This window comes from Pseudorasbora parva, chromosome 2 (assembly GCF_024679245.1).
Source record: "Pseudorasbora parva isolate DD20220531a chromosome 2, ASM2467924v1, whole genome shotgun sequence".
In the NCBI taxonomy this organism is placed as follows: Eukaryota; Metazoa; Chordata; class Actinopteri; order Cypriniformes; family Gobionidae; genus Pseudorasbora; species Pseudorasbora parva.
Window position 1 is genome coordinate 17,012,135 of NC_090173.1, and position 23,643 is coordinate 17,035,777.

At 45.1% G+C, this 23,643-nt stretch overlaps 1 protein-coding gene and 1 long non-coding RNA gene across 2 annotated transcripts in view; one reads left to right on the plus strand and one right to left on the minus strand.

Moving 5' to 3' along the window:
- LOC137051056 (uncharacterized) overlaps positions 1 to 7,652 on the minus strand; it is an 8,573-nt gene extending 921 nt beyond the window's left edge. The window contains exons 1-2 of the long non-coding RNA XR_010899915.1: positions 7,468 to 7,652; positions 6,543 to 6,713 (exon numbers count right to left, since the gene is read on the minus strand). This is a non-coding gene — a long non-coding RNA (uncharacterized lncRNA). The remainder of the gene's footprint in view (positions 1 to 6,542; positions 6,714 to 7,467) is intronic.
- Positions 7,653 to 11,482: 3,830 nt separating this feature from the next.
- On the plus strand, positions 11,483 to 22,252 carry LOC137092901 (tripartite motif-containing protein 16-like). The gene is made up of 6 exons (XM_067457439.1): positions 11,483 to 12,166; positions 13,278 to 13,373; positions 13,463 to 13,696; positions 18,742 to 18,901; positions 21,066 to 21,113; positions 21,343 to 22,252. The coding sequence occupies exons 1-6, from the start codon at positions 11,588 to 11,590 to the stop codon at positions 21,861 to 21,863; spliced, it is 1,638 nt and encodes a 545-aa protein (XP_067313540.1). The 5' UTR covers positions 11,483 to 11,587; the 3' UTR covers positions 21,864 to 22,252.
- Positions 22,253 to 23,643: the final 1,391 nt, after the last annotated feature.

The following is a 23,643-nucleotide window of genomic DNA, read 5'->3' on the forward strand; positions in this document are numbered from 1 at the left end:
AACCGGTGAACTCGAACCAACCACGAGTCCGATAATCAAAAGTCCCGGATGAAAACCAGCCAACGAGTATAACGAACGTCCGTACACACGACGTGACGTTAACAGGAAAACAACCGTAAGCAAAGCAGCAGATGTTCAGCGCCGATGTCGCCAACTGGCGGCTGCACCCCGGCTAAATTGCACTCCCTGAAATACACATAAGGTCTACTTGTAAACGTATCCCACAGTAACATTCCACCATCACTCCGTGTAGTCACCTACCTAGGATTACCAGCGTTGAGTCTCGGGCCCCGGCTCTTACTGCCAATTACAGGGTGCACACTCAGCTGGAAGAAAGGGCTACTGCAGCACAGGGATTCTACTACACAAAACATTCCTATAAGCCCAAGTTGCAATGTCAAACGAGTGGATAGAGGAACGGAGCTAATCATACCTGCGGCGCTATGATAGAACAGATAACTGAAGCAGATCTCCGATCGCTAGGCAGGTAAACAGGAACACAGTCGCGTGCCGTGACGTCACTTGTCAAAAGAAAAGTCCCGGTTTATAAAGGGACTTGGCCATCGCGGGTGGCTCCCTGTTAACTGCCCAGCGCCACTCACAGCACAGAAAATTAATTACCACTTAGGGTGGCAGAAGCCCAACAGCTGCATCCTGCTACAATCTCCCCCCCCCCCCCCCCCCTTCTAAATCGTTGACCCGACGATTAACGGAAAAAAACTAAACAGAGGCAGGTAGAATATTCAGCATGTAGCGACAAAACTGCTCACTGATTCAAAGTCCTAGTGGGCTTCTGCAACCAGAACCTGTACCATCTATGGTAGATGATGGATATTAGAGTGTTTTCCCGCGGTGGACCGGGATGTTTTCCGTCTGGTCACCTCAGCACTTGGATACACGGAAGGAAAATCTGTCAAAGAGGTGGATAAATCATTTGTCCTTTCCTGATGGGATGACTGTGCCAACGAACCAGGCTCTGGCAAGGATATACCTGGAGGTGAAGGCTGAAGCTGCAATTCCGAATTAGCCATTACCACTGGTCTACCAAAATCTGGCGAACCAGGAGCCACAGACCCTTCACATCTCAAAGCCATCAGGTCGAAGTCCAAGTACGGGTCCCCCTCAGTAGGCCGGGGTGTAAGAGCAGGAATAGTGGGCAAAGATTCACCTAGGCCGACTGGGGCAGACACTGTCCTGCACCACAGCCTTCAGGAGAGAGCGGTGCACCTGACGGGCCCCAGTGAGGTCGGCTACGGGTGCCACTGTATAAACCGACCCACCATCTTTAGGTGCCCTCAGGATTTGATGCACTACTGAACTCCACAGGTCGCGGATCTTATGGCGTCCACGGGTGTTGAAGTCACGCAAAAGCACCTGCTGACCCTCCACCAGTGGAGCATCTCGAACATGCTGGTCATAGTTCTTTTTCCGGCGTACAGCCGCCATGTCCAACCTCTCCCTGGCCCCTTGAAATGCTACCTGTAGTCGGGCCTGGTGCTCTTGCACCCACTCATGAACCATACCGCCCACCGGGTCCCGAACCCTACCTAGAAGGAAATCAACTGGTAATCTAGGCTCCTGCCCGAACAAGAGAAAAAATGGCGACTCTCCAGTAGACTGGTGGGGAGTCGTATTATAGCAATAAAGTATCTGCGGCAAACAGGATGGCCAGTCCCGCTTTCTAGCAACAGGCAGGGTCCGCAACAAGTTGTGAAGGGTCCTGTTAAATCTTTCACACTGACCATTGCCAGACGGATGGTATGGGGTTGTTCGAGTCTTTTGGATTCCGTAAAAACCACATAGCTGCTGAATCAGAGAACTTTCAAAGCTGCGGCCCTGATCGGAATGAATCCGAGCAGGAACCCCAAACTTCGAAAACCATTCTGTTACCAATACACGTGCTACAGTGGGAGCACGCTGGTCATGGGTGGGAACTGCCAAAGTGTATTTACTGAAAACATCAGTCATCACCAGAACGTTCTCCACACCAGTCCTACCGGGCTCCAAAGTGGTATAATCGATAGCCAGGATCTCATTAGGCTTTGAGGCCAGCAAATGTCCCATAAAACTTTGGGCGACAGGTTGAGAGTTCTTGGCCACCTGGCATCGCTCACATGCCTGACACCACTGTGCCACTTCCGCAGACATACCTGGCCAGAAACATCGTTTGGCGCAGCAACTCCAGTGTTCTCTCCACCCCTTGATGGCCATGCTCCTGGTGAACCTGAGTCAACACATCCTGTTTTAATGATGTGGGCAGCAACACCTGAAGCACGGTCTCTTTTCCGTCAGGGCGCAATACTTGACGATATAAAACCTCATCAGTTTCCAGGAGGCGATCCCACTGGCGAAGCCATGCCAACACAGTTGGGGATACCTGCTTCCGTTCCTCGGAGTTAGGCCTTTGCTTATGTTGCCAAAACCGCAGGAGTTCCCGAATGGCCGGGTCGGCCCGCTGGAGAAATGAAACATCAGCGGGCCCACGACATGGCAAAGCAGTGATGGCTGCCAGTGCTGCCTCCACATTCCCCAGCGATAATACCTGCTGGAGTGGTTTAGGCAAAGAGGTACCAGAAAGCATAACTTGCATTTCCGAAGGGCCTGAAGGATGTTGGCGAGACAAAGCATCTGCATTCCTATTATTGCTACCAGAACGGTATTTTAACTCAAAGTCAAAAGCAGCTAGCTGGGCTGCCCAACGCTGCTCAGTAGCACCTAACTTTGCCGATGTTAGATGACTGAGTGGGTTGTTGTCGGTGAAGACAATGCATTTATGACCCAACAAATATTCACGGAACTTTTCTGTCATGGCCCACTTAAGGGCCAAAAATTCCAATTTCATTGAGCTATAGTTTTGCATATTACGCTCTGTGGGCTTCAACCCCCGACTGGCATATGCGATCGGCCGTACTTTGCCCTGCTGCTCTTGGGAGAGCACTGCTCCCAGGCCTCCATAGCTGGCATCAACCTCCAAAATAAACGGGAGGGAGAAATCAGCATACGCGAGTACTGGCGCGGTGGTCAGTTTACGTTTCAGAGCTGCAAAACTACGACTACACTCGTCGCTCCATATGCCAATATTTTCCCGCTCAGACCGCCGTTTCGACTTGAGGTTTCCTTGAACAGCCACCAAACGATGTAGAGGGGCGGCCAACTTGGCAAACCCTGGCACAAAACGGCGGTAGTAACTCGCGAACCCCAAGAAAGAACGAAGCTCTGAGATGGTGGCAGGGGCCTGCCAGCAAGCAACCACCTCAATTTTTCCTGGGTCAGTGGCCACACCCTGGTCAGAGATCACATGACCCAGATACTGAACCTGTCGCTGGAAAAATGCGCATTTGGAGAGCTTTGCCTTCAGCCCCTCTCGCTGCAGCCGTCCCAGAACCACCTCCAGTCTCTCCATATGTTGTTTTACTGTGGAGGAGAAGATCACAATATCGTCAAGATATAACAGCAACGACTGACATTGTTGATCTCCGAATAAACGCTGCATTAACCTTTGGAAGGTGCTGGGGGCATTGCAGAGCCCGAAGGGCATCCGGTTCCACTCAAATAACCCAAAGGGTGTACAAAATGCTGTCTTAGATCTGTCCACTTCTGCCACTGGGACCTGGTTATACCCGCTGGCCAAGTCCAAGGTGGAGAACCAACGAGCACCAGTCAGGGCATCAAGTGATTCCTCAATACGGGGAAGAGGGAATGCATCCTTCCTGGTTTTGTTATTTAGCTGGCGGTAGTCTACGCACATGCGCAGGCTACCATCCTTCTTTTTAACCAAGACAATCGGGGATGCGTACGGGCTGCTACTCTCTCGTATGATGTTTGCCTCAAGCAATTGGTTAATATGCTCCTTCACTACCTCATACTCTGAAGGGGGTATCCGGCGATAGCGCTGACGGATAGGAGTATCATCCACAAGAGGAATATCATGAGCAATCAAGTTAGTGCAGCCCAGATCCATGTCATAAGCCGAAAAGACGTCCGTATATCTGTTCAACAATTCCCTCACTGGTCCCTGGTCATCAGTGGGCAGTGAGGACAAATCTAAGGCCTCTATCTGGTCTGACACAGAGGGGTGAACCAGTTGGGATAACACAGTAGCAGTAACAGAGGGCACTTCAATGACCCCGGCCGGCAGGCTAACAATGTGAGCCTGATCAATCATGCCTACAATGGTACGTGGAAAAAGCAAAACATCAGTAGAATTTACATTAACTATGGGTATGTAGGCTGTACCCCGATCGACCCGGACTAATGCCGGGGAAGCCAACAGGCCAGCAGGTAGGCCGGAGTCCAAAGGCTCAAAGAGCACCGTGGCCCCTGAGTAATGTTCTGAACAGGTGGCTGCCACCAGCTTTATTACTCCACCTGGAATACGACAAGCCTTCCTACCTCGAACCTTGACCATGCCTGGGACAGAACTAAGTCCCTGTATGCTGCAACTATAACACTGTTGCAGCGCCTGCAGCACGGAGGCCGGGGCCTCCGACACTAAGGGCAAATCAAAGAAAGCTGCGCCATGCGCACCAAACAGCTCTTGATAACATTTGCGGATCACATTCATCCCCAACACACCAGGAACCAGATGGGACTGGCTATTTGGGGGATCCCGAACCACCAATACTGCACAATTGGGCATCAATTTACCACAAAGTTCGACATCCAACTCCAAATAGCCAAGGTAGGGGATGGCCAGTCCGTTGGCTGCCCTAAGCTGCAACCAATGACAAGATTGCAGCCGCTCTTGACCCCATGGTTCATAATTCTGCCGAAAAAAACTCTCAGTAACTGTTGACACCATGGACCCGGTGTCAAGCAGGCAAGGTACCTTAACTCCCCCAAATAGCACATCAAGATGAGGGCAAGACGACATTAATTTAGAGGCACGCCCCAACCCTTGGGACCCAAACCCTGAGCCAATAGTGGCCCCACCCAAACTGTGGCTCTGCAGTTCAGTGGGCGCTAGTTTTCCGACATTGGAGCCACACGAGGTTGATTTCTAAAATCATGCGGGGTCTGAGAAGGGGGTGGAAAGCGAGCGGGAACACGAACCCCATCACATTCCCAGGCAAAGTGGCCAGGCTGTTGGCAACGCCTGCATGTCTTGACAGGATCGCGGGGGAAACGATTGCGTTGAGAGGAACTCTGCAAAAGGGACAAACTCTGGGTAAGCTTCTGCAATTGCTCTTGTTGGCTTTTAAGCTGCTCTTGTTGACACTTTAACAAATCCCTGATCTCACTCAGTTCAGAAGCAGGCGGCACAGAAGCCACTGTCTGGGAACTACCTTGAACCCTGTACTGAATCCCCAATGCTGAGGGGACAGAGAAGCTACGCCCTCTCAAACCCCCCGGTAAACCCTCACGCTCCCATCTAATTGCCTCACCCCTCACCTCCAAAATAGTGGCGGTCGGCTCCCGGCGTACCATCTGCTTGAGTTCACGGCGCAATGCCCCATCGAGAACATGCTCCACGAACTGATCCCTTAGCAGTGCCTCAGCATTGGGCATACTCCCCGGCGCACTCTTCTTCACTTTCGCCATAAGGCTCATCAAGGCAAGGGAGAACTCCTGCAGGGATTCCCCTTCTTGTTGCCTTCTGGAGAAAAAGGATTCCTGCAGAGCTACATATGAATCAGTACAGCCATACACCTCCCGCAACACAGAAAATATCCTAGCTGGGTCTGCTCGATCTGTACTCGGACGATATTTTAGCTCATCCCGAGCTTCCCCCTCTAGGTGATCGTAAAGAAAAAATGCCTGATCAGCAGGAGTCAAATGTCGTGCCCTCATGCAAGCTTCCGCTTCCTCAATCCACTCCCCCAACTTTGGGCTTGCTCTACCACTAAACAGAGGGCATTTCCTATCACGTGGGACAAAAATTAACCTTTCTGGGGCAGAAGCAAGGGCAGGAGAAAGGGCAGGAACAGGGCCCGGAGCAGGAGCAGGGCCTGGAGCAGGGCCAGGGCCCGAGATCTGACGCAGACGCTCATTATCAGCTTTCAGCTGAGCTATCAAGTCCCTCAACTCCTGTAACTCATTCCCCTCAGCCACACTCTGTTCCATATTTTGGCAATGCACAAGCCAATTGACAAAAAAATAAAAAATCCCCACCTTACCTGCCTCGTTACCAGTCCACCAAAGAACAGCTGCTGCTTTGCTTATAAAAAAGAAAAGAACAGAGAAAAACAAACAACAACAACACAACAAAGGAACACGTCTCTGGCTTTACCAAACAACCCTGCCGACTACGCCAAATGTGGCAGGAGGGATACACATTAGCAGACTACGCCACGAAGGGACTTCCACCCAAAGATTTTGTTATCTTATGTTAACCAGGCACTCAAGTTCATTGATGGATCAGCCAGAGACAGTGGTCCGATAAAAAAAACAGTATTTTTATTATTACTTTAAAACTCAAACACACACACACACACACACACACACACACGTACTCCAAAACTAAGTCAAACTTCACAGCAACCAAAAATACACAGTACAACACAATAAAATAAAAAACACAATCACCCAGGGCGGAATCTTACCAGTGGGAGACTAGTAGCTCTGGCAATGAGCATCAAAAAGAAACACCCCAATCACACGTGTCAACCTCACACACGCACTGCAAATGAAACGACCACACTCGGTGAACACAGCACACACCAAGGGACCCACCACCGCAAGGGGCACTGCTCCCACTGGCCGCGTCTCCGCACCTGGACAAAAGAAATAAACTTAAAAGTTAAACAAACATACACAAAAATAAACAATACAATAAATAAATGTCTAATAAACAACTCGTTCTGTAAAGACTAACAGTTAGACAGTAACTCTAAATAAACATTTAAATGGAAGAAACATTATCATAAAACCATCCACAACAATCAATAACGAAACAGAAATGCCCACTGGATCGAGCACGTCCAGGGTTTAGTCAGTGGGCAAATCACAAAGAAAGAAAATCACAATTAAACTAGTCCTCTGGTATATCAACAGCAAAAAATGACTTCCATACAAGAGGTTAAATAAATGAAACAAATAAAAAAAAAAGAAACTTATAAACAAGTTACAAAAAAATAATAAACAAACAAAACAATCAAAGTGGGGCCAGCTAGCCCAGCAACACACTTTACACTCAACCACTGATTCACAAAAATAACGGGAAGGATCAAAGAGTTAAGCAGGCAATAGTATCACACGCCAGCCAACAACCGGTGAACTCGAACCAACCACGAGTCCGATAATCAAAAGTCCCGGATGAAAACCAGCCAACGAGTATAACGAACGTCCGTACACACGACGTGACGTTAACAGGAAAACAACCGTAAGCAAAGCAGCAGATGTTCAGCGCCGATGTCGCCAACTGGCGGCTGCACCCCGGCTAAATTGCACTCCCTGAAATACACATAAGGTCTACTTGTAAACGTATCCCACAGTAACATTCCACCATCACTCCGTGTAGTCACCTACCTAGGATTACCAGCGTTGAGTCTCGGGCCCCGGCTCTTACTGCCAATTACAGGGTGCACACTCAGCTGGAAGAAAGGGCTACTGCAGCACAGGGGATTCTACTACACAAAACATTCCTATAAGCCCAAGTTGCAATGTCAAACGAGTGGATAGAGGAACGGAGCTAATCATACCTGCGGCGCTATGATAGAACAGATAACTGAAGCAGATCTCCGATCGCTAGGCAGGTAAACAGGAACACAGTCGCGTGCCGTGACGTCACTTGTCAAAAGAAAAGTCCCGGTTTATAAAGGGACTTGGCCATCGCGGGTGGCTCCCTGTTAATTGCCCAGCGCCACTCACAGCACAGAAAATTAATTACCACTTAGGGTGGCAGAAGCCCAACAGCTGCATCCTGCTACATAAAGTTTCTGGAGCCGCTGATCAGACGAGCAAGAAACCTTTCAATTCTCCAAAGAGTCTCCTTTTAAATAAGGTAATTCATATCAAAACGAAATGTAACTCGTATGAAATCAAAGCGAGGTTCAGTTTCTCAAGTCTTGCTCAGTAGCTCTTATGTGACCACGCTCACGTTCCGCGCAGCCTTTTATGCACACATCATCCACGTGTGAGGCAGCTAAAGCTGTAAACGCCCCCAACACCTCAATCAACAAAGCATCAGCTTCATTTTTCCTTTCCTCGAGTTTGGAAGACATGCTGTGAGGAATAAGCTTAGGATTTATTTCAGAAGAAGAAGAACATGGTGGAATCAGCGGAGGTAAGGAATTAAATTATATATGTCTTATTGTTGCATAAACACATAAAGGTGTCATGAACTGGCTTTTTTATATTTTTATACTGTTGTCTGGGGTCAACTAATGATGTTCGTGTGGTTTTTACATTCAAAAACATAACTAATAAGTAATAGGCTATTTTCTACACTGGTTTTGAGGCTCTCTCCAAAACGCTGGGTTTTGATGGGTTTGACGCACTGGAGACTTGGAAGTAAACGCCCACGGCTAGGATTGGATAAAAAAAAACTGATAGCCCATCTGGAAAACACACAGCCCCGGGTCTACTATTACATTTAAAAAATACATTTTACTCACATAAGTTTGCTGCACTATTCCTGTCAGATCCAATATAGAAGGCACAGCATTGTGTTTTAATCTCAATATGCCTGCAAATCCAGCACCTGAGACTTGTTTACAAACGATTCCGCAGTGAAATGAAGGGAAAGCATATATACAATCTCTTCCCCACGTGAGCTGGAACTTCATTAAAAATAAATGAAGTATCCAACCCAGGCTCATTGGAAATATGTGACTCTGCCTACATTTTTTCAAAACCCGAAATATGTACCTCCAGGTACGTTTACCTGCACTTTTTGGGTGAAACATCCACCGGAGGCGCTAAGTGGTAATATTTTTTCTCCATTCCCAGACCGATCTCATGAAATGGCGTATGCATGACACACCAATTTGTATGCCATTTTGGCGTACTATCAAGACGCATAATCGCTTTTTAGCGTGTTTATCAACGGCGTTTCACTCTATCCCTCTACACTGCCCCTACCCCTAAACCTACCCATCACACACACGCACACAGCCCCTAAACCTACCCATCACACACACACAGCCCCTAAACCTACCCATCACACACACACAGCCCCTAAACCTACCCATCACAAGAAACATTCTGCATTTTTACATTTCCAAAAAAAACAATTTTAGTGTGTTTATAAATCCATTTACCTTGTGGACACACACTCATATTCAGACACATTTTGAACGCGTAACTTAATCGCTTCCCTAAACCTACCCATTTGTTTATTATAAAAAAACAGGATAACAGGCAGATACGACTGCATGCATAATTTATTCAGAAAGTACAAATATCCCAAGTGTTCCGAGGCCAAACGATTGATTTGTGTGAAGAAAATCCCATCAGTAACGTTGAGTCCATCTGACGAATATTAATACATTTCAAATATTGCCGCCGGAAGAAACGTCAGGTCAGCTTTGACAGCATTGGCTGTCGTGTGCCTCGTGACCAATTGCGTCATTACATCAGCTTTGATTGTAAAATGCCATTGGCTCTCGTGTGTCTCGTGACCGATCGCGTCACTTGCCCTGTGTATCATTTGAATTAGAAATATGAATGAACGAGTGCGTGTGTGTTCTGTTCGCAAAGGAGCGCGATCATCATTTCAACGACTAAAACATTAAGATCAACTCTGTTCTCCACATGAAGATATCATATGACTTCAGAAGACTTGGAATGCGACATGAGTTAATACTTTTATACAGTTTTTTGTTCAGTTTTTGCAATAAATACATGTGACTGCACATTTATTTGCCTGTTACATGTTTTATATTGTTGAGAGTTGGTAGGTTTAGGGTAGGAGTGGAGTTAGTTGCTCCAAAATATAAAATTAGGATATAAATATTCATTCTGATGAATATTCATTCAGGTTGGCGCGTGTATATTTACTCAAAGTCATGATGTCATGTTGCGCGCATCTGGAATGGAGAAAAAATATTACCACTCAGCGCCTCCGGTGGACATTTCACCCAAAAAGTGCAGGTAAACGTACCTGGAGGTACATAATTCGGGTGTTGCCAAAATGTAGGCAGAGTCAGGTATTTCCAATGAGCCTGGGTTGGAAGTATCACACATTCCTAATATAAGGATCCGAAGGAATGAGCAATACAATATAAAAGTAGTAAGGGTGTTTACACTGTAAGATGATGAATATTAGAATGTTTAGACCCATGTTTACTGGGTGTTAAATGCTGGGTGTTAATAGCTTAAATGTAGATTATAATAATGTGAAACATAATTAACAATAATGTTTCATAGTGAGTGCGTTCCGAAACCATAATATGCCACCATGAAGAAAGATCCCACTGAGGAGAGGGTTGGACTCCCTTAGCTGAGGGAGGGATAGTAGAGCAACACAGATCTTCTTTAGAAGATGCAGCCACCCAAAGCCTTCTTTCCAAAATCCTGGCTGACATGCTTATAACTTCCCACATCCACGAGTGGGGCCTGAGCACACTTGACACCCATGCATGCAATACACTTTGGATGCGGATCCCTTCCCGAGATCATGAATCTACATGCCGTGAGGCATGAGCATGACGCAGCATTCTTCCCTTTCTCCACATCAACCTTGGACACTGACATAGTGAGTCAAACTATCCAGTACACTTAAGGCTGATTTATACATCTCTGTTGGGCCTGCGTTGTAATCCCTACACCGTGGGCTACGCATCTCTTTTTATTTATACGTCTTGTCCGCAGCGACGGGCGGTTACACATGAAAATTGTTGCCATAATTGCTTTAACTCTTTCCCCGCCATTGATGGAATTTTATTTATGAGAATTTTCCATATTTCCATATTTTAACTGTTATACGATAGGGGCGCTATTACACATCTTCTTAAATAATCTATGAATCAAAACCTAGGCAAAAAAAGAAGCATAAACAAGTGATAGAAGCATTGCCTATGCATACATTTTTTTTAAAGTTTCTTTTTTACGAGACTTACAGACATTCAAGTGTTAATTAAAAATGCATAAAATGCATAAATGTAGAATTTAGATTTCTGCTTTATTGAAAACATGATGTTAGATAACTGTATAATCTGTTTTATCTTAGAACTGTCCATTCTGACATATGGACATTACTTTGAAACTGTAAGTAAACACATTTTCTATAAAGCTGCTTTGAAATTATATGCATTATGAAAAGAACTTAAAAATAAATGTACATTAAAAAATTATAATACTAACAAATACATTACATGACGTCTATCCTGATATTTGCCCCAAATTCCAGTCTGGAGAAGATCATCATCTAGAGTTCAGAATTCTTGTCAATTGTAAATAAAAGTTTGCTCAGTCATTCATGTGCTCAGAGCTCATAATTACAATATTTCTGACTCCACTTGAAGTTCACATAAACACAGCAGGAAGTGACTCTCTGTGACCAGGAATGAGAAAGCTGCTTTACCTGTTTTACACACGTCATTCAAACACAGAACCTGGAATTATTTTAACTCCTCAGTTCAGGGAAACAGAAACTGAAGTATTGCTGAGCTGTTGTGTGTTTGTGTCTCTGTATTCATGCAGTAAAATGGCAGAAGCCAGAATTTCAGTGGATCAGAATGAGTTCACGTGTCCAGTGTGTCTGGATCTCCTGAAGGATCCAGTGACAATTCCCTGTGGACACAGTTACTGTAAGATCTGTATTACAGACTGCTGGGATAAGGAGGATGAGAAGAGAGACTACAGCTGCCCTCAGTGCAGACAGGCCTTCAGTCCAAGACCGGCTTTAGGTAAGAACACCATTCTGGCCGAAATGGTGGAGAAACTGAAGAAGACTAAACTTCCTGCTGACTGTTACGCTGGAGCTGAAGATGTGGAGTGTGACGTCTGCACTGGAAGAAAATACAAAGCCGTCAAGTCCTGTCTGGTGTGTCAGGAATCTTTCTGTCAAACTCATTTTGACCGTCATGAGGAATTTCACTCTCGTAAACCACACAAAGTGACTGATGCCACTGGACGACTGCAGGACTTGATCTGCCATAAACATGATAAAGAGCTAGAGATGTTCTGTATCACTGATCAACAGTGCATCTGTGTGTGGTGTAAGGAGAGTGATCATAAAAACCACAACACTGTATCGACTGCAGCTCAGAGGACAGAGAAACAGGTATGAACTGAGAGCGATTAATCACAGAAATCAAAGTGCTGTCTTCATTTACTCACCGTCATGCCAATCCAAACCGGTTTGACTTGCTTTCTTCTGTGAAATGTAAAAGATGATATTTTAAAGAATTTCTCATCTGTTTTAGTTTACACATTGAAAGTCAGCGGGGTAGAAAAGTTTCAGGCTCCAAAATTGAGAAAAAAGCATAAAAGTCATCTTAACAACTAATGGTTAAAAAAAATAACTTTGCTTAATTTTATTAACATGTGCACTTGTAGTGTACTTCAAATTAAAAATATAATTAAATAAAAACCTATACTTACAGATAATAGTATTATTGAAATAAAAGGCCACTTAAGTGCACTCAAAGACAGTAAACTTTCATGACTGTTTAAAATGTACACTTTGTAATAGTGTCAAATTTAAAGTTTTAATTAAGTTTTATTTTAAAATACATATGAATGATAATTAATATTTCAATTTAACTCAATAGAATTATGAAATTGCATTATATACTTAAATTCTACTTAAGTGAGTCAGAAAGTCCCTCAAGTTCAGCTGATTGCTTTAAATTTGCATTGTCATTTAATAGCACGTTAAGCATTTAACGTTACGTTCAATTCACACATGACAATTGTTCTTTTTATAGTATGTCCATTACAAATATTTTTTTTAAAGATTTAAACTTTTAAAAGAGCCAAATTTTGATTCAGAAATCAAATCAAATCATTGATCAATTGTGATGAAATCAAAAATGTAAAAATTCACTGATAACTGGGACATTCAAGAACAAATGAGGTTTGATGTTATTGACTCGTCACCATATTTTATTCAGCTGAGACATTCTTTAAAATATTTTATCATGTTTCCCATTTTATTATGTTTCTGTCCCAATAGACAGAAAGTCACACAGGTTTGGAATGGCTTGAGGGCAAGTAAATGATGACTTTAGGGTGAAGTATTCATATAAAACTGGGCACTAATATTCATATTCATTAATAATCTCATTTCAGGAAACTGGATCTGTGGTTTGAAACTAAACTTAACAGGCTCGATCTTTAAACCTTTTTGTGTGAAAGTAGTTGTAATTTCCTGTTATTGATTTGTCCTCCAGAAACAGCTGAAGGAGACGCAGATGAAGATCCGTCAGAAAATCCAGCAGAGACAGAAAGATCTTCAGCAGCTGAGAGAGAATGTGGAGTCTCATAAGGTGAGTCTGGAGAAGAAGAGAAGTTTGAGACGTCTCAGTCTAATAGTCCCGCTGAAGCCACTGTGTGATTGTGGTGTGTGTCCTAACAGCGCTCTGCACAGGCAGCAGTGGAAGACAGTGAAAGGAGCTTTGCTGAGCTCATCTGCTCCATTGAGAGAAGCTGCTCTGAGGTCACACAGCTGATCAGAGATCAGGAAAAGACTGCAGTGAGTCGAGCTGAAGGACGACTGGAGCGACTGGAGCAGGAGATCAATGATCTGAGGAGGAGAGACGCTGAGCTGGAGCAGCTTTCACACACACAACATCACATTCATTTCCTGCAGGTAACAGATATCTAGAAGAACAGGATCATAGTGGACTTGACCAAGATCTGCTGCTCTCATGATCAGAATGAGCCGCTGACTGAGATGCTGTCAGGAATCGAGTCAGATTCAGTCAAGTGCTGTGTTATTATCATATAATCATCATTCAGACTCTCATCTGATCATCTTCTGTTTAAAAAGACGACAATTACAAAGCCCTGGAAAATCTCACAAGAGACATTCTTCTGGAATAAATTATTAGGTGGCAAACACTACACAAGTATTTTTACTTGATGGTATCATTTCCCTTTCTGTCAGTACACTATGAGTTATGTCAGTACTGACGAAATGGGGGTTTCACTTAGAAAGCCAGCTGCCTTCAATCTTAATCAAAACGATCCAATGACATGACAATGTCATGGTCTGCGGAATTTGCCTAATGCAAACCCGCCCCACCACGTCGGTATAAACGCCGTTGCATAGCAGTCACGCATTTATGCTTCTGCTTTGGAGCAGAGTTCAACTTGCCTTCCTAAGTGATTTTTCTCTTTAAGACGAGTGTCTCCCCAGAGTGTTGGTGATATGGGTTCCACGGGTTCCGCATTCCTGTCAATCTGTGCAGTGATCTGTGCAGGTCTGTGTTTTCTCCCTGGGCGTCTCAGCACTCTGCCTGAGAAAAAACTCTGGTACATCTTTTTAAAGATGTCTTGTCCATGTTCCGTTCCTGGGTGTGGGCGACAGGTTAGTCTGCTTGACGGGCATGAGCGCTGCTTGGTATGCTTGGGCTTAGTGCATGCCAAGCGGGCTTTCATGTATGCGTCATGTTCCCACTGCGGGAACATGACCATCTCTGTGTTGAGATCGAGACTCAGTGAACTCCATGCAGGAGGGAGAGTCCCCTCTACCACACCCCAATCTGAGGTCTCCACGAGAGGCACCACTTTGGCTGGTGGTCAGGGCGATCTGAGGGTGTGAAGCAACCCGAAGAACGTTCCTCAGGCCACACCCCCCAACACAGCCCGTGGTGCTTCCGAATGAAGGCGCTGTTGTTTGATGACGCCATGTCGATCACTGCATCACAATGCGGGTTTGATTCCTCTGGAGATGAGGATTCGGCTGTGTTGCCTCCCTCCAGTATTGCCCGAGTCTGATCCAGAGCTAACGGCCATGCTAGCTTGGGCAGCCAAGAGCATCGGGCTTGAGTGGAACCCTCCACCATGTCCCGAGCGCTCAAGGCTTGATGTTTGGTATCTGGGGGCGGCCCGCGGCAAGTGCGCCCACCAGCCTCAAGTGCCTTTCTTTCCCGAGGTGCATGAAGAGGTGTCGAAGTCGTGGATGTCTCCCATGTCTTATTGTGAGCGCTCTCTTCACAACTGGACCGCTTCTGCCTTCACTGCGCTCGATGGTGGCGTGACTAGCGGGTACACTGGGGTTCCCCCTGTGGAACATTCTGTTGCAATGCAGCTGTGTCTGCAGAGCGCCTCCGCGTGGTGTGGCGATCCTAAGCACCCCTCCAAGGCCTGTAGGTTCTCATCCACTCTCGTGGGCAAGGCCTATAGAGCTGCGGGGCAGGCCGCGTCCACTTTGCATTCTATGGCTATCCTTCAAGTCCATCAGGCGAAAGTGCTCAGAGATATGCACGAGCGCAGTGCTGACCCTGCCCTCATCAGGAGCTGCAGGCGGCCACCGACATTGCCCTACGGGCGACAAAGGTGACCACACGAGCTGTAGGTCAGGTGATGTCCACTTGTGTGGTCCAGGAGCACCACCTATGCCTGAACCTGGCCGAGATGCGCAAGGCTGACAGGACCCGGTTTCTGAACGCTCCCATCTCCCAGGCTGGGCTATGGTCGAGGACTTTGCCCAACAGTTCTCGGCCGCTCAGAGACAGGCCATTAAGCACATCCTGCCCTGGCGGCCCACTGCTGCGCCCGCTCCACTGCCGGCCCAGGCGCCTCAGCCTGCTCCCACAGCAGCAGCCTTCACCCGGGCCCAAGTGCGGAGGTGCCAGCAGGAAGGGGGCACAGCCTGTCTCAGCCCCGAAGCCGGCTAAACGGAAGGCTAAGCAGCGGTCCTGAGACAGGCCGCTCGGAGGTGAACTTGGTTCTCTCCCAGGATACGGTGACAGGACCGCTCCTTCCCCCAGAGAAGGGCCAGGGGAGAATCCTTTGTTTTTATCCCAACCCGCTGCTGGCTCCCAAAAAGGGGCCAGCGGCACCTTATTGTTGGTTAAAGAAAGAACCGAATCATTCACCTCCAGCCGAGATGAAGTCCAGCTTCTACAGCCCATACTTCATTGTACCCAAGAAAGGCGGTGGGTTACGGCCAATCCTGGACCTGCGCATCTTGAACAAATCCCTACACAGGCTTCCATTCAAGATGTTGACAGCCAAACGCATTTTCAAATGCGTTCGTCCACGCAAATGGTTTGCAGCGATCGACCTGAAGGACGCGTACTTTCATGTCTCCATACTTCCTCGACACAGACCATTTCTTTGGTTTGCCTTCGAGGGGAGAGCATACCAGTAGGCCATTCTCCCATTCAGGCTGGCCCTGTCTCCTCACATCTTCATGAAGGTCGTCAAGGCAGTCCTAGTGCCACTTAGGCAGCTCGGGGTTTGAATCCTGAATCTCGCCACTCACGAGAGCAGGTTTGTGAAAACAGGGACAGGTTCTCCACCATCTTGCCCGTCTGGGCCTTCGGGTCAACTGGGAAAAGAGCAAACTCTGCCCAGTGCATAGGATCTCTTTTCTTGAGAACGAGTTTCCAGGCATGTTGTGGTATCAACGGATGCCTCTGCCACGGGCTAGGGTGCCATGTGCAATGGTCATGCCACCGCTGGGGCCTAGAAAGAGCCCCAGCGTGTGTGGCACATCAATTGCCTCGAGTTGTTGGCCGTACATCTTGCCCTGCACCGCTTCCGAGCCCTGCTCAAGGATAGGCACGTGCTGGTCGGGTCTGGCCGTGGGGCCTATGCAAAAATGTGTTTCCCCCAGTGAGCCTTCTCACACAGCTCCTGTGCAAGATCAGGGAGGACAGGGAGCAGGTCCTAATGGTCGCCCTGTATTGGCCCGGCTGGACCTGGTTCTCCGAACTTGTACTCCTTGCGACAGCACCTCCCTGGCCTATTCCTCTGAGGAAGGACCTCCTTTCTCAGAGAGGGGGCACCGCATGGCACGCGGAAGGTTTGAGTAGCTTACCACCACCACTCGAGGAGAAGATCCCACCAAATGCCAGATTGGGTCCGTGCTCTCCTTCCTCCAGGAAGGGTTGGAGAGAAGGCTGTCTCCCTCCCCCCACAAGGTCTACGTGGCGGCAATAGCCGCTGACCACGACCTGCTGGACTCAAAAACAGTAGGACAGCATGACCCTTGACGAAGCCCTTGGAGGAAGCATAGCCAGCCTTGGCACTGCTCTGTCCAGTACATGCCTTTTGCGCTTACGTAGACAGGACCCAGTGCTTTAGGACATCAGACCATCTCTTTGTCTGTTAAGGGGAAAGAAAAAAGGGAAGGCTCTCTTCAATCAGAGGTTGTCTCACTGGATAGTGGATGCCATTGTCCTGGCTTACCAGGATCAGGGCTTGCCATGCCCCCTTGGAGTCAAAGCAAACTCCACTAGGAGCATAGTTGCCGCTTGGGCTTTAGCGCGTGGCACCTTGTTGACAGACATTTGTAGAGCTGCAGGCTGGGCAACACCCAACACATTCAGCAGGTTTTATATTCTGCAAGTGGAGCCTGTGTCCTCTCATATACTCGCCCCAGATGGCCAGTGACTGGACACATGCTGGTGTCTTTGCTTGATGCGCCATTCCACTAAATCGGACTGGATAGGTGCGCTTATTCGCTCAGGTGAGCCTCCCCGAAGGCCCTGAGTTCCTCCAGCACTGTTGATGCTGGCCCCAGAGTGCATGCCCGAATGGTCCCAGCCCTCATGTCAGGTTAGGTGCCGCGTGTGCATGGTTCCCCAGCAGGCCAACCACCACGTGTATTCTCCATTGTAAGTCTTCTTAAGCTTGTGTTTTCCCTTGGCAAGACCCTTGCCATGCCTGGGGTTGAAAAACCTTTCCACCTGTGGCTGGATACTCCAGGTTCTTCCGTATGCAGCCCATACATGGGTCATACATGTATTCATAATTCCTCCCTGCGGGTAGGCACTGTGATTGCATTTCTCTAAATAGGATATGCCTCCCAGTGTACCTTGGTAGCTGAGCCAGCCCCTCGTCATGTTAAATTCCGAGGCAGCTGGCTTTCTAAGTAAAACCCCCATTTCGTCAGTACTGATGTAACGTTTCCGTTCCCTTCCTTCAGGTAACAAGGGTTACATACGTAACCAAGACGTTTCCACCGAACTAGATTTTTTTAATAATCTTCATAAAAAATATTTTCTTTCTACAACAATATTTTTAGTAATTATCTCCGAAATTGGTTCAGGTGATCTTTAAACCTTATAAGATTGATTTGTATTTCCATAAACACTTAAATACACTTTGTAATAATATAAAATTAAAAAAATTGATTTGTTTATTTTAAATCATTATGCTTTAATAATCTTTTATCCTGTAAAGTGCACTTATTTTGATGTGTTGACTGACGTACTGAAGCACATGTAAAGTACTTCACTACTGCTGCTACTAGCAACTTATATTTTACTAATAATAATATTAATAAACACATCACAAACGTTTCAATAGAAATGACATTGAAGCATATTTTAGTTTACCATAAATGCTTGTCAGCATTAACAATATTTAAAAGCCAATAGAAATAATTATGAAATTACATTAAAGATACTTAAATCCTAAGTGGGTCAAATACACTCTAAATATTAGCTAATTGCATAAAAATATGCTAAAGTGCACTTGTTTTCAGTGTAAGTATCAAATACTACAGTTTGTAGCATAAAAAGCTGAATATGAGAAGAATGAAGCTGATTGTGTGAAAGTGCTAGACTGAGGCGAGTCACTGAAGATAAGTCAAGTCAACAAGAGCTGCTCAGATCTGATATAGAGCAGGTTATTGGCTGAAGTTCAGAGCTGATGAGTTTTGATTTCTGTTTTCTGTAGAGTTCCCAGTCTCTTTCAGCTCCTCCTGAAACTACAGACGAACCCGACGATCCCTTCAGTTCTCTCTCCTCTTTTGATGAAATTACAAAATCTGTCCATCAGCTGAGAGACAGTCTGGAGGATTTCTGCAAAGAGGAGATCAAGAAGATCTCAGACAGAGGTGAAGTCCTGTGCCTCCTTTATAAAGATGAGTGTAGAAAGATCCTTAATGTGAACGCACAACAGTTTCAGAAATGTTTCTGTTATTTATAAAATGTCCATTTGCACAAACATTTTGATATATGATGTATGATGAAATTCATGGAATTTAGGATCTATCTGATGTAAGGAATTGGTTCGGATCATATAACTCAAAGGGGTATTGAATTACAGTGAAAGAAACCATAATACATAATAAATGATTCAAAATTGATATATAACACTTCATCAACTATTCGCCCAGTGATACGTTGAAATTAGAGTACATTATCAATCTTGAATATTACCCGTTACAACGGCAATAATATAAATTTTATGTTCACTGTTTGTGAGCTTAGGTAGCACAATCGATCAGTTTGAGGCAGTAACTTAAGCCGGGTGCACACTGTGCGATTTTGGGCACGATTTGGCCATCTGAGACAAATTTAGCAAATCCTAAAAGATTCCTCTGATCCTAGGCTAAAATCTGACGTCTTTGGTCGTTAGTTTGACATGTTCACCGGCAGCCGATTAATGAGCGCTGCGATCCAATTTTACCTCAGACGAAATTCTGGCAGTGTCAGAAGATTTGGCACACAATCCTGCAGTGTGACTTCTCCTACTACGACAGTCAAATATCTCTGTTTTTCAAGACAAACTATGACCAAAACGAGTGCTAGAGATTTCTTTGTAGCCAGCATTTCAGTCCCGCGTGTAATGCAGCTCACTGTCACCGAACGCGTCATTCATTGATGATATAAAACTCCGGACGAGTTTTCTTGTGCGCGTCCGTTTTTAGCGCGCCTTCACTATCGTTCAGTCTGACATTAATGCCAACTGAGATCTTTCAGTGTGACATGGCTTACAGCGGCGATCATGTTCGTACAGTCTGACAAGGGACATTCGCAAAGGATTTTGAAAAATCGCACAGTGTGCAGGACCCATTATAAACACATAGCCAAAGACACTTGTATAGATGAAAAAGGTAAACAAAAGTTTATTGAACTATTCTAAACACACAAAATAATGAAAACACACATTCATACGGTTACTGGGAAAGGGATGTTTGTTAATGGAAAGGAGTGAAGTCCCAATGATTTCTTAAGCCTAGTTTACACTGCCCGATTTTAGCCCCGATTTTGACTCGCCGACAGGTTTTGCCAAATCGCCGACAAATGCCCGAAATCATAGGCAAATCGGTGCTTGTGCACGCGAGTGACAATCACGCAGTGTGAATGATCAAAGACGCGATCAGAGAGAATCGCCAATGCCCGTGAGACATTTGGCAAGCTAAATATCTGGACCTGTCAGCGATTCAAACTCCTAATGTGTGAAATGAGTCCTGACTTAAAATATGCACGTGTGATCTCGCGTTGCTGCCAGAGCCACCTCATCAGGCCTGCTAGCAACTGCACGAGACTGGGAGTTGAAAGTTGACCTGGGGAAGCAACTAAAATTCCCAGAAGCTGTCGCCACCTCAACATTGCGGCCTGACATACTACTCATCTCAGAGACCTCTAAGCAGATCGTTCTCCTGGAACTTACCGTACCCCTGGAGGATCGTATCGAGGAGGCCAATGACAGAAAGAGGGCAAAATACGCTGAGCTAATGGAGGAGTGCCGGAACAATGGGTGGCGAGCACGGTGTGAGGCCATTGAGGTTGGATGTAGAGGGTTTGCTAGCTAGTCTCTCTGCAGGGCCTATAACATCCTGGGCATCATAGGCACCAGTAAGGGAAGGGCCATTAAGGAGGTCACAGAGTCAGCAGAAGTTGCCTCAAGGTGGCTGTGGATAAAGACAGGAGAACCATGGGTGGGGTAGGGCTACCTGGACACAAGCTGGGGCCTGATCAACCTCAGCTGGGTCGCCTGGGAGAGAGTGTATGATGCTTGAAAGATCTGAAACACTTAATGACCCCAGGTAACATCACTGATGATGTGTCCAGGTTGCATCGAGGTGATGTATGTGATAAGCTACACCGATACCTGTGTTTTAAAAATGAGGCTTCTGGAGAATCATCTGCTCTCAGAAATGAGTCCTTCATCATCTTATATCCATAGAGCATCACATTAGAAATGTCTCAGAAATTAATGTTTTATCTTGTCATCTCTCTTTACACTGTTCATGTCTGTTTATATTTCCACAGTCACGTTCACCAACATCAATCCCAAGACCAGGAACGACTTCCTACAATGTAAGTCACTAAGAAAACAAGCAGAGAATCTCACTGAATGTGTTCATGTTTTATCCTGGAGAAGGTGAAAGAAATCATGATACGAGTTTCATAATTGATCATGTAAATGATGGTTTGCACAGGATATCTGATCAGCTGTACTGAGACACTATTGATACATTAAACACAGATTCATTAAAGATCAGACAGATTCATAATTCCTGATTCTGGTATGTTTTCTCTTCATCAGATTCACGTCCGCTGACTCTGAATCTGAACACAGTGCATAAACACCTCCGTCTGTCTGAGAGGAACAGAGAGATTACTTACACGGACACAGATCAGCCGTATCCTGATCATCCAGACAGATTTGGTGGTTATTCTCAGATGTTGTGTAGAGAGAGTGTGTGTGGACGCTGTTACTGGGAGACTGAGTGGAGTGGGAGTGTGTATATATCAGTGTCATACAAGAGCATCAGCAGGAAGGGATGGGTTGATGAGTGTTGGTTTGGACATAATGATCAGTCCTGGAGTTTGCTCTGCTCTTCCTCCAGTTACTCATTCATACACAATAACACACACACTGTTCTCCCTGTAAAGCCCATCAGTGATAGAATTGGAGTGTATGTGGATCCCAGTGCAGGAACTCTGTCCTTCTACAGCGTCTCTGGAGACACAATGAGCCTCATCCACACAGTCCAGACCACATTCACTCAGACACTCTATCCGGGGTTTTGGGTTCGTTCAGGATCATCAGTGAAACTGTGTTGATTAATGTAGTTCCAAACGTTCAGTCCTGTCAATCATCTTTACGAGCGTATATAAGCAGCAGTCACTGCGTCATGCAGCAACAAATCTTCCAGCAACCCTTCTCCTCCCCATCTCCTCCTCTATTTCTCTTATTCTCTGAGCCTCCTCTGCTCAGTATTGTTATAAGGTGGTTTAACTCAGAGCTCGAGCTGAGCCTCGAACTCGAGCCTCTTTCAAGGACAGCAAGCCAAGTTTGTTTCACCAGTTTGGTGAACTTGTGAATCCAAAACAGATTGTGGAGAGATTTTACCCATAATATTTTTGAGCTGCATAATAATTTATTAACAGTAAGATGTTGCAGATTCTCTTATTTTCTCTTCATAAAAATTGTGTGTGTGTGTGTGTGTGTGTGTGTGTGTGTGTGTGTGTGTGTGTGTGTGTGTGTGTGTGTGTGTGTGTGTGTGTGTGTGTGTGTGTGTGTGTGTGTGTGTGTGAATGAAATCAGATTAATTTCGTTTTTATTGTAGTGGCACATAAATACATATAAAAAAAACATTTAGAAGAAATGAATGATTTTCTTGTTGATGTAAATAGTTCTTTCCAGATATGGAGAAAGTTATAGTATCATTGTTTACAATCCCCTTTTGTTAAAAATTGTTTCGATAAAACCAAATTAATAAAGAGGGCATCTAAAACATACCTCAAACTGCCAGCAGGTAATTTACCGCGATATATAATTCCTTTATTTTCGCACTGTGTTTGAGCAATGTGGCTTACTGTAAACAGTCACACAATGCATGTTCAAATTAATGTTTTAGCCTATTCAAATTTTGGATCAATTACACATTTTTGTATTTGTAATTTGTATTATGCATTGTTTGCTACTGTGTTGCTTTTAATTCAAGTCTGCCTGTTTCCTAAAAAAAAAAAGGAAAAAAAAGAAAAAAAAGAAAAAAAAAGATTATTTCAAGTTTATTGGTGTTCAAATTGTAAATGATAATATATAATAATAATGAAGTGAAACTACGTTTGAATTGTTGCATCATACATCCTATGAAGTGCAGTGAATTATCATTGATCTTGTCTATTCAGGGTATTTTATTAATTTAAAGCTGCAATCTGTAACTTGTTTGGGTTAAAAATGATCCAAAATAATTTTGAGCAAGTACAACACTATCTCCTTACCGTAGCTCGATTTACAAAGCTAAGCTTGTAATAATGTTTTTAATTCCAGCAGTACTGGTGGATTTCTGCGGGAAGTTCAAGCATATCTTTGCATCATTACGTCACATCCAGGGGTGTAGTTTGTACATTGCTTATGTAAAAAAAATAAAAAAAAATAACAATCATTTGTTCAAAAATTGCTTTTCTATTAGACTTACCAACTTACCTAGTATTATTTAAAAAAAAAAAAAAAAGGAATGCATAAAAAGTTAGAATTTAGATTTATGCTTTATTGAAAACATGACGTTAGCTAACTTTATGCTCAGGTTTATCTTAGAACTCTACATTCTGACATATGGACATTACTTTGACACAGAAACATTAATTTTCTATAAAGCTGCTTTGAAACAATATGCATTGTTAAAAAAAAGTACTATACCACTAAATGTATATATATATAGTGTATTTATAATAAACCACATTGATTTTAAACTGCTACTGATAGTCTATAAATCCCTCCATAGTGTGGCCCCCACGTACCAGATACGTACGTATCTGATCTTCTCCACCACCACATCCCCTCCAGAGCATTACGGTCAGATGACCTACTGCTGTTGGAAGTGCCCAGGTCCAGGCT